The sequence below is a fragment of the Cryptotermes secundus genome, unplaced genomic scaffold, assembly GCF_002891405.2.
Source record: "Cryptotermes secundus unplaced genomic scaffold, Csec_1.0 scaffold584, whole genome shotgun sequence".
Taxonomy (NCBI): domain Eukaryota; kingdom Metazoa; phylum Arthropoda; class Insecta; order Blattodea; family Kalotermitidae; genus Cryptotermes; species Cryptotermes secundus.
The window spans coordinates 611,887-625,363 of NW_019735468.1; the positions used below are offsets into that span (position 1 = coordinate 611,887).

General features: G+C 39.6%; 1 protein-coding gene and 1 long non-coding RNA gene across 2 annotated transcripts in view; one reads left to right on the plus strand and one right to left on the minus strand.

Annotated features, from left to right (window-relative positions):
• Window positions 1-10,459, plus strand: part of LOC111869378 (integrator complex subunit 2) — a 24,837-nt gene extending 14,378 nt beyond the window's left edge. Inside the window, exons 12-18 of the mRNA XM_023860873.2 lie at window positions 1,206-1,349; window positions 2,482-2,634; window positions 3,949-4,123; window positions 4,868-5,093; window positions 5,251-5,361; window positions 8,554-8,767; window positions 9,316-10,459. Coding sequence (XP_023716641.1) covers window positions 1,206-1,349; window positions 2,482-2,634; window positions 3,949-4,123; window positions 4,868-5,093; window positions 5,251-5,361; window positions 8,554-8,767; window positions 9,316-9,617 — 1,325 coding nt within the window. The 3' untranslated portion in view covers window positions 9,618-10,459. The remainder of the gene's footprint in view (window positions 1-1,205; window positions 1,350-2,481; window positions 2,635-3,948; window positions 4,124-4,867; window positions 5,094-5,250; window positions 5,362-8,553; window positions 8,768-9,315) is intronic.
• Window positions 1-13,194, minus strand: part of LOC117282701 — a 22,503-nt gene extending 9,309 nt beyond the window's left edge. Inside the window, exons 1-2 of the long non-coding RNA XR_004513544.1 lie at window positions 13,093-13,194; window positions 12,534-12,613 (exon numbers count right to left, since the gene is read on the minus strand). This is a non-coding gene — a long non-coding RNA (uncharacterized LOC117282701). The remainder of the gene's footprint in view (window positions 1-12,533; window positions 12,614-13,092) is intronic.
• Between the last annotated feature and the right edge of the window lie 283 nt (window positions 13,195-13,477).

Sequence of the window (13,477 nt, forward strand, 5' to 3'; positions counted from 1 at the left end):
TGATCTTCTCCAAGTACATCCTCTATTTTCCTTTCAATTCTTCTTTTAAGTATCTTTGCTATTATCTTTGCTGTATGTGCAGTAAGGCTTATTGTGCGATGGTCGCTGCATTTTGTAGCTTTTGTCTTTTTCTTTAAGGCAATCATTGTAACTTCTGTAAAGTCCTTGGGAATATCCTATACGAAATAAGAAAACGGAAGGCTAATTGGATTGGTCATACCTTATGCGATAACTGCCCTCTAAAAGAAGTTATTGAAGGAAAGATAGAGGGGCAGATAGAAGTGATCAGAAGACGAGGAAGAAGACGTAAGAAGATGCTGGATGACCTTGGGGACAGAAGAGGATATTCTCATTTGAAGGAGAAAGCTCTAGATCGCATCAAGTGGTGGAACTGTTTTGGAAGAGACTGTGGACCTGTCGTCTTGACAGATTACTGATGAATGAATGAATGAATAGTGTGACTATATTTACAATATCACCATGATTTAAGGTTGAAGAAAAAACAACGGGCAAGTCCTTTGGAATTTCATAACACATTAAATGAAGATTCTTCTGTTTTGCATTTCATGAGAAAATAATCACATTCGTAAACATTGCTCTTTTGTGTATATGTAGAAAATTTTATTGTCTTTCAGGTTGTTTTTAGTTCATTTCTATGTTGCATAGAACAGAAAATATGTATTTTTTTCTGAAAGTGTGCAATGTTAATTAATTAGGGTGATTTAAATACTGGCCACAGAGGGCTCCCGGCAATTTAAAAGTCCGTATGTCAAGGGTTAATGTCAGAGACCAAGTTTCACACCCATACAGAACCACAAGCAAAATTAGTTTTGTGAATTCTAATTTTTATATTTATAGACAGCAGACGAGAAGACAAAAGGTTCTGAACTGATTGGTAGCAGACATTACCTGAATTTCAACCCCCTTTTTTTTTTTTGTCATATTTATAACTATGTTAATCATATGTCAGTGGTTTGAAACCATGTTTTATTAAAAAGAAACATTATGCTTTGTGGTAGCGTTGCCATGTCTTGCTCAGTGTTTCTTTTCATTTTATCTGTTTTCCATTTTCTGCTGCAGAGCACATGGCTTTCTATTGATAACTTCAAGAAAGTTACTGTAGTTACCATATTGCACTTCATATAATATATATTTTAAATTTCCTAACATTAAACGAGATTCATAGGTGTAAAATAATGTTGCAGGATTGTTCTCACCACTGCTTCGATTGCTTGCAATGCATTTCCCTCATCTTTCGCTAGTTGATGATTGGCTGGAAGAGGGGATGGTGATGGAGATGGGCAGCCAACATGAACAAGCACCTGTCAGTGAAGAAGCCATCATAGAAGGTAATAATGTTCCTGGTTTTGAGGTTGCTGGTTATTATTTATTATTATTTTGGAGGGGTGGGTTTCCCCATGCACTGCGACAAGTTGTTAATCTATAGTGCGTCCCCCTTTAATTATTCTACCAGTCACCATGCCCTTCCAGTACTGGTGCTCGCTATCAGCCCTGTTCTGCCAGTGGTCCCCGATACTTCCCCATCTACCGGAAGAATTGGAAACTACTTGGGCGGAAAACTTTGCCTAATTTTGCTCAGAGGTCTCCTAGAGACATGAGGATCTTTTATGTGCCATAAATCTACAACATGGGACACATGGCTTAAAGTCCCTCCTGGAGGACTTTTTCCCTGAATTTTTCCGCCCTTACAAATTCCACGACCTCCACCGGGTTTGAACCCACTTACCTTGAGTCATGAGGTGAGAACGTTACGGAGGCCACTGAGGTTGCTGGTACAGTGGTTATTTTTGTTACCTAGCCATGCTAAGACAAATTTCTGTTACGTATATGATGTTTGGAAAAGTAATGAAGTACTGATTGTTCTTATCACTGAGCACCTTCTTTATGCATTACGTATTTCCGTACGTATTATTACAGACTGTATAACCTGGGATGATCAAGGCTAACTTTTAAAAACCCAATGTTTGTAAGAAACTGTGTTATGGTTCCCCTCATCCATTCTTAAAATAATGATTATAGTATTAAAATAGACATTAACATTCGTATTGGTTTGATTTTAGTGTACCTTGAATCTTATGTAATTACGTGAAAATATGATTTCTATGTGTTACTGTCCCTTACGCAGTAAGGATCAGACATGATTCTTTGTGAATTTTTATTTCATAACTTGCATGATATGGTGCTGTGTTATAAAGCATACCTATCAGACTTCACAGTGATGGAAATTTTGATTTCCATCGATATTTTCAGATCTGTATATATATCAAAATGTGGCCTTTTACATAATGGGAAGACATAATTTGCAAATGTTTAAAAACAAAGTGCTGTGGAAAATATTTGGACCCAAAAAAAACCAAATAAGTGGAAAATGGGTGATTACAGAGAAGTATTATTTTTACAGCTTACCAAATTTCTTACTAAAGACTTTTTAAGTACATATTATGTTACATTTTCTTGTAGCATTCAGTCATATCCAGTCATGTCCGTTAAGAACAGGACGTCTTTTGCGTCAGCTCCTGTCGATGCCTGCAACTGACATATGGCCATATGCTGAAACAATTATAAAATTCTTCAAATCTATGCTTGATGACAAAGTGCCTCGCTACATACAAGGTATTTATTTCTAGAGAATATTTTCTGGCATGTTCAACATGTGGTGCATGGGTAGCATGTTTGGCCCTTGAACATGGAATAGTTTCCTTCAGAAAACATTTCATATATATGTGTGTGTGTAAAAATTTTTAAATGGTCATTCTGTTAAAGCCTTCTCTGTCAATGTGGATAAAAGTTCAGACACAAGAAAAACAGCACACCCTGCTTTAGTTTCTTTAGTGCCAAATGGAAACTGAAGGATCAGTTTTCCTACACATTCATTGCAAAATTAAACAAGTGGGCTATTATCATGTACCATGTTTTCTAGACTACAAGATGACCTGGGACATTGATGATCCCTCTTCCCAGTGGCAAATTTATTACTGTGTATCATTCCGAAAGAGAAATGGAGGCCTTTTCCTCTTTAAAAACAACAAAGAATTATTAAGTAATAAAATAAGGCCTTATTAGCTCAGTATTGTTACATTTTTTGGGGTGTGTGACTATTGATAGGATATGGATTGGTGAATGGATTTATTGACCACTTGTATACACTACTCAGAATTACACTTTACAGATTACTGACACACAGACTAGTGTCCTCAGTCTATTATAGTCTCCACTAGCTGTTTCCTGGCAACAGCTTCTACTGAGGGAGGTTCTTCAACTTCTTGCACTTAGGTCCTCTTGTCACAGCTGCCCATGGAGAACTCTTGTCAACTGACAACTCAACTGGGTCCCAAGGCTGGCAGCCATTTCACACCAACCTCCTAGTCTTATCTTCACAGGCTGACTTTAAGCTGAACCCTCTCACCAAACAGATACTTCACATCACTTCACTCAACTGAACTGCTGATAACTCCTACTCCAGAACTTGATTGACCCTGCTTGTTACACTTCACCACGAACCACATAGAAAACACCGTTTCCATTGTTATAGTCCAACAATACTTTGACAAGGAGGAGTTCAGCATTTATATCAAATATTTTAACATTTTAGCGTTTTAACTTAAAAAATAGGTTCGGATGAAAAGTGAGAACTTGAGAGTGTACTCAACTATCTTAGCATGTTTTGTGCTTTTACACGTCAACATATCGTAGCAGCGTCCACACGACAAACATAATTGTGAACATAAAAAAACAGCGACAGTGTTTCCATAATTGTAGCAAGTGCCTCTGATGAGGGTTGTGTCAAACCGAAACATGTAAGGCAGAAATAAGAATAAAAAGTGACCTACAAATTGTTACACTCGACAGACTTTCTATTAACTTTGTGATTGATAGTGTAACGGACCAAAATGAAACAATTCAAAATGAATATGGATCATTTTGCAGAGCTATACAAACAGGTGTGGCTGCGACTGAATACAGTGTTACCTCGCTGTCTGTGGGTTATGTCCATTAATGCCTTGCTATATGAGTCAGCTGCTGTCAAGAACGTGTTCCTTACACAGGAAAATATTGTACTGGATCCTCTTCAGGTGCTGCGATGTGACACTCGAGTGTTCAGGTTAGTCTCTTTCTTTGTATTAAAGGAGAATATCAGTGTAATCAGCTTGCACATAGAGCATGTGGTACTCTTAGTCTATGTAACAAGCTAGTCAGCAAAGTGACCTGAGTTCGATTTCTGATAAGGCCATAAACTTTTCTCTTCATCACTGTCAAACCAGTTCTGGAACCCACCCAGCCTCATATCCAAAGGATACACACAGCTATTTCCCTCAAGCTAAAGTGATTGACTACAGTGTGAAAGGGGTCACTCATTTCCTTCTAGTCTTCAGGTTAAGAATGTGTGGAGCTTTGCCTCTACACTGGTATATATCTTCAAGACAGGTACAACTTTACTTTTACTTTTTACTTATGGTAATCAGAACTGTGTGAAATAATGGTCTGTTGCCATATTTCAGTTCTTGTTAAAATCACAGAATTAACAGATGTCTTACACGAAGACCCAAATGCATTTTTGAAAATATCTCGCGTCACCTTTTCACTGACGAGAGAACACGTGTTACAATGGGAGTGAAGCTATTGCCATCCTACACTTCAGAAACCATTGGCTTAATTTGTTGTATCTTAATTTCAATCATATATGACCACTGGGCTAAATCTGCCTGGAAAATGGTGGTGAGTCAAGAATCATTGGCTATGCTTCTGGCTTTCCACTGTGCCTATGTGTCAAGCTCACTGTTAGGATACAGGATATGGAACAGAAGAGTATTTAACAGTTCTTTTCTTTTACTTATTGTTATGGCAGGTGTGCAGCTGCATTAAGTGTTGTACTGCGTGTGCTAGAAGCATCCTTGGCTGCATCACGCAGTCAACTGTCACGCCATTTGCAAGATTGCCCTCTAATGGAGCGTACTGGTCAGCTTACTAATGAGGCAGAGAGAGAAGAACTGCGTGTGGCTCTAGTGGCTACACAGGAAAGTGTGGCTGTACAGATACTGTTGGAGGCATGTCTTGAGACTGAAGAAGACAGGGTATATATGGAGCTTTTCCTCATTTCATTTTATGAGCTGAGATAAAAGAATTAGGGAATTTAATTTGTGTTAACAAAACAGTAATACTGATTGAGGTACTGTCCTTCACTCTGAATACACAGAATCCATTAATATATTGATATATTTGCTTATACAGAAGAAACCAGGGCAGTTATGGGCTTTGCGTGAAGTGCGCAGCCTTGTGTGCTCATTCCTGCATCAGGTGTTCATTGCAGATACTTCACTGGCAAAACTGGTTCACTTCCAGGTAAGAAGTTCACATAGATACAAGGAGCGTTCCATATATAATGCCTCCTATTTTTTTTAAAGAAAACTACAACAGATACAGAAAGCATAATAATGCAGTTAAATAGAGCAAGATTTCAGCTACTTACAGTTATTTTTCCACATAATCACCACCATTCATTATGCACTTTTGCCAGCGATGAACAAGAGCCTGTATGCTGCGCCTGTAAAAGTCTGCACCAGCAGAGGCTAGCCACTTTCTTACAGCTGCAATGACAGCATCATTGTCTGGAAAATGTTGCCCATGTAGTCCATCTTTCATAGGCCCAAAGAGATGGAAGTCTGAAGGTGCTAATTCGGGGCTGTAAGGTGGATGTGGTAGGACAGTCCAGCCAAACTTTGCAATGTGCGCGGTGGTCGCCAAACTGGTATGGGGTCTAGCGTTATCGTGCTGCAAGCGAAAGGTTGTCTGCTTCTCTGGCCTGACTCGGGAAATGCAGGCTTCAGCTTAGTCAGCGTCGTCTTGTAGCGTTCAGAATTGACAGTCTCACCAGGCTCCAGGAAATCCAAGAAAATCACACCCCGCCTATCCCAAAAGACCATGCACATCACTTTCCCTGCCAATGACTTTGTCTTGAACTTCTTTTTTCTTGGGGAATCCGGATGTTGCCACTCCATGGACTGTGAGAAATTCAATAACAAATCTCTGTTTCATGCGCACTTCTATGTCAGACACCATTTTCGTAGACTGCTCTGCTGTCGCTATCTGTCGCACAACAACCAAACTAACAGTACATTGGCGGGAAGGTTCAACCTTTACTACACCACCACCAACATCCATCTCAGACGTTACATATTAACACAAAAAATAGGAGGCATTATTTACAGAACGCCCTTCGTATTTCTTCAGATATGAAAAACAATATACAGAATGTATCAAAACTCAACGGCAAAACTTCAGGAACGGACTCCTCATATAGAAAGAAGAAAAAAGTGTATGACAACATGGGTCTGGAAATGCATAATTACAGAGTTATCTGAGCATGTAATTTACGGAGTGCACGCAGACACATCCTGTTTGCTGGAATAAAAATGTGAGACACCGGTTACAATTGTTACACAAGTAATCATGTTGCGAATCAATTTGATGTGGGCCTGAATACCTCTAGGATGCGCGGGTGATATCCTGTCATCTCCAGTTAAGTAGTTATAGCCGTATCCGAAAGATGTGTATGACACCTGTTATCTGTGATTATTAAGTGTTGTGTGCAGTCTGCTTTGAAGTGATACATAATGTACACAAACGAAGAACTCATGAGCATGCATTACATGTGTGGTTTGGCTGATGGTAATGCTTCGGAGGTGCATCGCTTGTTTCAGGAATGCTACCCAATGCGCAGATTGCCAGACCAAAAGACATTTGAAGGAATTCATCACTGCCTATGCGAACACAGGAGTTTCATACGTCCACCAGGCATGGGGATGGCCAAGAAGTACAGTCCCTGAGGACGAGGAAGATGTACCCAACGCTGTGGATCAGAGTCCTGGATTCAGCAAAGGCAGTTAGGCCTACAGAAGAATATCACACACATGATCTGGAGACTGCTACAAGAACAGCTCCTGTATCCATATCATCTACAGCGTGTACAAGCCTTGTCTCCTGTGGATTGTACAAGAGTAACGTTCTGCTGGTGATTCTTGCAACAGTGTGGTGCGATGCCTAACTTCACAGCTGTTGTGTTGTTCACGGCTGAGGCGACATTTGCAAGGGACGGAATCCAAAATTTTAATAATCAGCACGTGTGGGCGGACACAAATCCTTGTGCAACTATCCAATCGTCTCATCAACAGAGGTTCACCACTAACATCTGGGCAGGCATTGTTTGAACCCTACGTTCTTCTGGACAAGCTTAATGGACGGAACTACACAGATTTCTTGCATACTACATTGCCTGATTACTTGGAAGTCATGCCACTAGCATCCCGTCGATAGCTGTACTTCATGATGGTGCTCCCACACATTTCAGTCTGTTTGCCCACAGGCACCTTAATGTACATTATCCTGGGCGCTGGATAGGTAGAAGTGGACTGGTTGCTTGGCCACCACACTCTCCTGAATTAAACCCCCTGGACTTTTACCTGTGGGGACACTTAAAAGTCTGTCGTGCATTCGACTGCTGTTGCTGATGTACCAACTCTCCATGCGCGCATTGTGACACCCTGTCAGACAGTATGCACTACACCGGGCATTTTTGATCATGTGCAGCACTCAATGCGATGACGAGCGGAGGCCTGTATTGAGGCAGGAGGTCACTTTGAACATCTCCTCTGATATGTGACCAGAGTGTTCCAGCTGGCGTTACAGACAAATTCAGTGTAACAGTGCAACAGTGTTGGGAGTGTCGGATTGCACTAACATTACTAAAAGGTCGGATAACTCTGTAATTATGCATTTGCGGAACCATGTTCTCATACACTTTTTTTCTTCTCTCTATATGAGGAGTCCGATCCTGAAGTTTTGTCATCGAGTTTTGATACATCCTGTATAATCAGTACGCATAAAAATATGGTAAGGAATATTTTACATATTGGTGTACAAAACTATAATAAATGTTTTGTGTGTATGATAACATGGTGCTGAAGAGAGTGACAAGAGTCTGCGGAAAAATACACTGAGAAGCTTCATAATTTATGCTCTTAACCAAACGTTACAAATGAAGGATGGGATGGGAAGGGCATTTAGCATACATGGAAGATGTGAAAAGACAGACAACCTGGCCATGACATTGATCAAATGAGTAACCCACCGTGGTAGCCTGGGTTCCATCACAAGTTCAGTTAATCTGGGATTTTTGGTGGACTAAGTGGCACTGGAGTAAGTTTTTGAGAAATTCTGCTTCTGTTCCCAGTTCCCATTCCACCAACTGCTCAACATTCATTCATCATTCTGTTATCCAATGCTATATGAGCTTGATACTGACAGCATTCATTAAATAATCAGCTAACAACTGACAACCCACATAAAAGTGGAAACATCCAAAGAAAAAGAAGGTAAAGTCATCTACATGAACGTTGGAACACATCAGTCTCCCAAATTATCAAATTTTTTAATACAAGTGTCAAGAAGGTTGTGTCATAATAAATCAATGAAATTCTCTGTTGTGAAATGTATATGACTGAGTACCAAGTTGGAAATCAGAGTGTGTTATTGCAGGGCTATCCTCAAGAACTGCTCCCTATAACAGCTCCAGGCATTCCGTCTATGCATATTTGTCTGGACTTCATTCCTGAGTTGCTGAGCCAGCCATCACTGGAGAAGCAAGTATTTGCCATGGATCTGGTGTCTCATCTTGCAGTGCAGTATGCGCTTCCCAAATCTCTGAGTGTTGCTCGTCTCGCCATCAACACTCTGTCTACACTACTTGGTGGTAAGTTCCTTCATGAAGCTGTCTGTGCAGTCTCCATTTGCTGTGAGGCCTCTAAGAACTCAACATTTATAATGTGTTCCATGAATTTAGTTTTGGCGAATGTCTGAGGTTCATGATACTCAGTACTTCTTCCTGACTGCTATACAATTCATACTTCCTGTTTCAGAGTTGTCAGAATGAACAAATGTGAGAAATGAAGAAAGCAGTCTTCTGGGATTTGGCACCGTGTATATGTGGTGTTAACCGACGTTTCGGAGGAACGTATCGCCTCCATCTTCAGGGTAGAAGAAAAATATAAGAAATCTGNTGAGAAATAATTAAACATAATATTAAAGCCTCAGACAACAAATTTTGCTACAACAAGTTTTGAAAGAAATAAACAAAGAATTATGACAATTTTTTTTACATCCAAATATCTGAAATACAGTATCACATATTTTTCCCTGTCATTACAAATGTGGAGTGGTGTGTAGGCATATGTATATGTGCTACTCTGCACCTTGCCCAATTTCAGCATATTTGAGTGCCATACCTTTTTATAATTTCAGTTCTGCCCAGCTGGAGTCGTCAAGAACTGTTTGGGCCATGTTTACCAGCACTGGTACGTATCTGTGAAGCATTCCCTCCTCTTGTAGATGATGTGATTTCACTACTGATGCAGCTGGGACGTATATGTATGTCAGAGGCATCCCTCACAGCCCGGCAAGATGGTTTAGTGCTCTCATCCATGACTGGAGGAAACAGCGATGGCAAGATCAGTGCTGCAGATAACCATACTCTCTGCCTTAAGATACAGGCTACATTTGCAGATATTCTTTCAAGGGCAGTACTTAAAGTGAAGATCTATTAGTTATCTGTGCATAATAGTGCCTTCATTTCAGACTGAAATGCCTTTTTACAGATGTCTGACTATTAAGGTTTGTGACCACAGTAAAAAAATATTTTGAAACAGCAAATAAACCCCTGCCAATGCTCTTTAAGTTTATTCAGATTCATTTTATAAATCTGTAAATTGCAATATACCATATTTCCCAGTGTAAAAGATGCATATTGTGCTTTTTTCAAGTTGGTTATTCCACAATATTATCAGTATTGAGACTATATAATGTATATAATAGTACAATTAATAAATGTAGAACAGTTCATGGAAATAGAATTGAAAGAGGAACCAAAGTACTTTGAGAAAACTTGTCCCAGTGTCACTCTGTCGATCACAAATCCCACATGAAATGACGTGGGATTGAACCAGAACTGCTGCAATAGAGTGCCTACCTAAGCTATGGCATGGCCCTGTAATGATATAGAAAGGGGAAATTAAGACTTTTTCCCTAAACTACGCTGATATATAAGATATGCTACAGTTTTTAAGGCCATTTGTGAGCAGAAAATTGTATTATACTGATACTGTAAACATATTCTTGCACACAAAGAACGTTTGATAATTTGAACCGAAGACATTTTCACTGTATGTTCAAACCATGTTAATAGTTCTTACAGCTTGATAAGATAACACAATTCACTCAAATCTGTGTTTTAATATGAAATCCCTTAACCACCAGTCTCTGCTCCTACTGCTTCCCTTGCAAGATATCTCTTAGGATAGACACACCACTTAGTCATGCTACTGTCGTTATGTGTGAGAAGTGGACAGATGACACTACAGCTATGCTTTTTCTGCCCACAACCTGACATGAGTATGTTCATGTATGCTCACAATCATGACCAAATGCAAGCTATAAAAGTGAAAGAGGAAATGGCTATGGAAAATCCTTATTTTTTAGCTTTGTTTTAGAAAATTACTTCTCTTTGTGGAAAAGCTTGTTAAAAAAAATTATGTTCACCCACAACATTTTCTGTTTAATCCATCAACAGATTCAAGTTGACAGATTTTACTTTGCAGTTTCTAATTAAAGAAATTTGCTGATTTTGAATTTCAGTGTCACCACTAAAAAACTACTTCAGTTATTTCTTCCATAGTACATAGTACAAACATGTTTGTTCTTAAATTCAAGAGAAAGTCTAGTGTTTCTTCCAAAAGAACAAAACTTGTATGTGGTTCCATGTATAATAGTGCCATCATAATTTTCAATATTTGCAGCTTGTGATTTGTTCTCCCTTGCTCCACTTATTGATACCAGATGACTCATCAAAGAAAAGTGTGTGTTTCAGGTTTCAGTTATAACTATTTTAATTACTTTTCAATGACCAGTTAATTATTATGTTGATGGAATTATAACCAAAGAATGAGACAGTTTTTACGTAAATACCAAATGTGTATTTTATATATGAACTTGTCCGGAAATATTAAAATAAATATCACATGCTGTGGTTACTTGAAAACATTTTCTAACAAATGAGTAATAACTCAGAACATTAAATAAATTATAATACTTAGAAGTAATGACTTTGTGGGGCTCTTAATGTGGAGTTTTGTCATGACTCCGATGACAACCCACTTCTTCAGAACAGTTTGTTGGTCCTGAAAAGAACCGTGGTTGCTGAGATGTTTGATCGGAGAGGTAGCGCAGCGCACGCCGGTAAGGAGAGAGGCTAGTTGCGGTGAGTGGCCTGGCTGCAGTGCGGCCGTGGCTGGAGGTTGTTTGGTTGCCGTGCGGCAGCGTGAGTTGGAGGTTGCTTGATCGCAGCACGGCGGCTGCTGGTGAAAGGCTAGTCGTTGAGCGCGGTCGTAGGAGTCATGAGGCAGTGGCTATGCCAGATGCCCAGTGGGTCGGACAGTAACACGACCACCGGCGAGTCCAGGCGAGGTGCCCCAGTGAGTCGGGTTGTGAGAGCCGGAGAGCCGAGGCAGTCGTGCCTGGCGCAGCCTGCCGATGCCTCCGAAGACCGAGCGCTGGCGACGAAGCCTGCTGACTGTTGTTGCTTGGTGTGGCTTGATTGTAGACTGAAGTCAACTGATGTTGGCTGTTCGAAGCTGCTCCTTTTTATACACTGCTCGGTGGGCGGAGCGAAACTCGAAATTTAGGAGGAAGAATTGATTGGCTAGCGCGCGTAATGATGTAGACGCGGGCTAGCAGCGAGCGCAGTATAAATGCGAACGTTTCAAGCAATCTGATTGGTTAGTGTGCGTGATGGTGAAAAGTGATGTGAAGAGCGAGCGTTGCAGAAATGCGTGATAATGTGGGATGTTCCCACAACTTAAATGAAACCAGTCTGCCTCATAGATTTTCATCAGTAAACCAAAACCTCAAGAAAGGTTTCAGTTTTGCTGCATAGCTGTATGTTTGGTAAGTATACATTTATGCCATGTGATAAAATCTGTTTTCATTTATAGAACGTTTATCAATGTTGCAGGATTAAAATACACAAAATTATAATTTTAGCCATTGTTTTGTATGAGTGTGAATGAACTTGGGCTGTCACCCAATGGGAAGAAATGGAAGCTGAAGAGAATACTGCATAATGAGAGTAAATCACAAAGGATGGGTGAGGCACATAACTACATGCAGAATGACAGAAAAGCAGATATTTTGGTCAAAAATCTTGAAGAAAGAGATGTCAGGATGTGGACTTAAATCTATTTCTCATAGAATGAGGTTCAATGGTGGACTCTACTGAACATAGTAATGAACCTTTGGGTTCCATAAGGTTGAGAATTTCATCACCAACTGCATGATTATAAGCTTCTCAAAATGGGAAACTGCTTCATGAAATTAGTTACAGAATACAATGTTAAGTGTAGTGTTGTGTAAGTGTTAAGTGTAGATTACACAGTTAAACTTACTAGGTAAGAAAAACCAGTGCTCACCATAAATTCATGCTTCACTGCAACAGATTGGTAAAAGAATATGGGTCTCCTATAGTTTTACCAGGCCTCACCATGTTGATCTGTATAAGAAAAGTTAATGTGAAATTAACCCATACAACAGTCAACCATATGCATTACAGCACAAATAAAAATCCATAAAACTAGTGAACTAACAGATTACTGACACAGTCAGAGTGAATGCAAGGATAATATGAGTACCAGAAACAGATTGGCAAAAGCATGGGCAAGTCAGGAAGACTGGTGATTTATTATATTTTCACGGCTGAATATCGTGATTGGGAGGTTAGCCTTCCTCCATATTCGAGAAGTCACGGGTTAACATTTTGACCCAGAGAACGACTATACTGACTGCGATTTTTTGTGTTTTTCCTCCATCCCTCCAAACAAATTCACTGCTTCCTTCTACATACATACCAATTCGGTAACAACTTTACTGTATGAAACTATTATAGCAATTGAAAACGACGTTAAATAAATAAATAAATAATAATAATTTTGGCGTCAGTCTAAATCTATGTCATGTTGATTTGCTCCCTACCAGCAAAATCTTATAATGACAAACAATTTTGATATATTATTTTAAGCATCACAAGTCTTGACTAGTTTTTAATTGACAAGAACCTAACACCACCTTTGTGGTACTACGACTTAAAATTCGAAAAAACGCTTTCAAATGACGAAAAACAATTGTATAACGTTATCTACAACTAGAGCCATCTATGTTTACAAACTTCCCATGATATCTATTAGATGGCACTAGAATGCTGCCGTGCATTTCACATGAATGGCAATATTTATCTGTCTCTGTTCCATAACTGTGGGTCGCATCCCGGTCGCACCTATTCTACGTGGAGTCGTCTAGTTAATCAAGAATTATGTAGAATAAATTGTTACCCACTCACAGCTTTTGAAAGCCAGTAAGG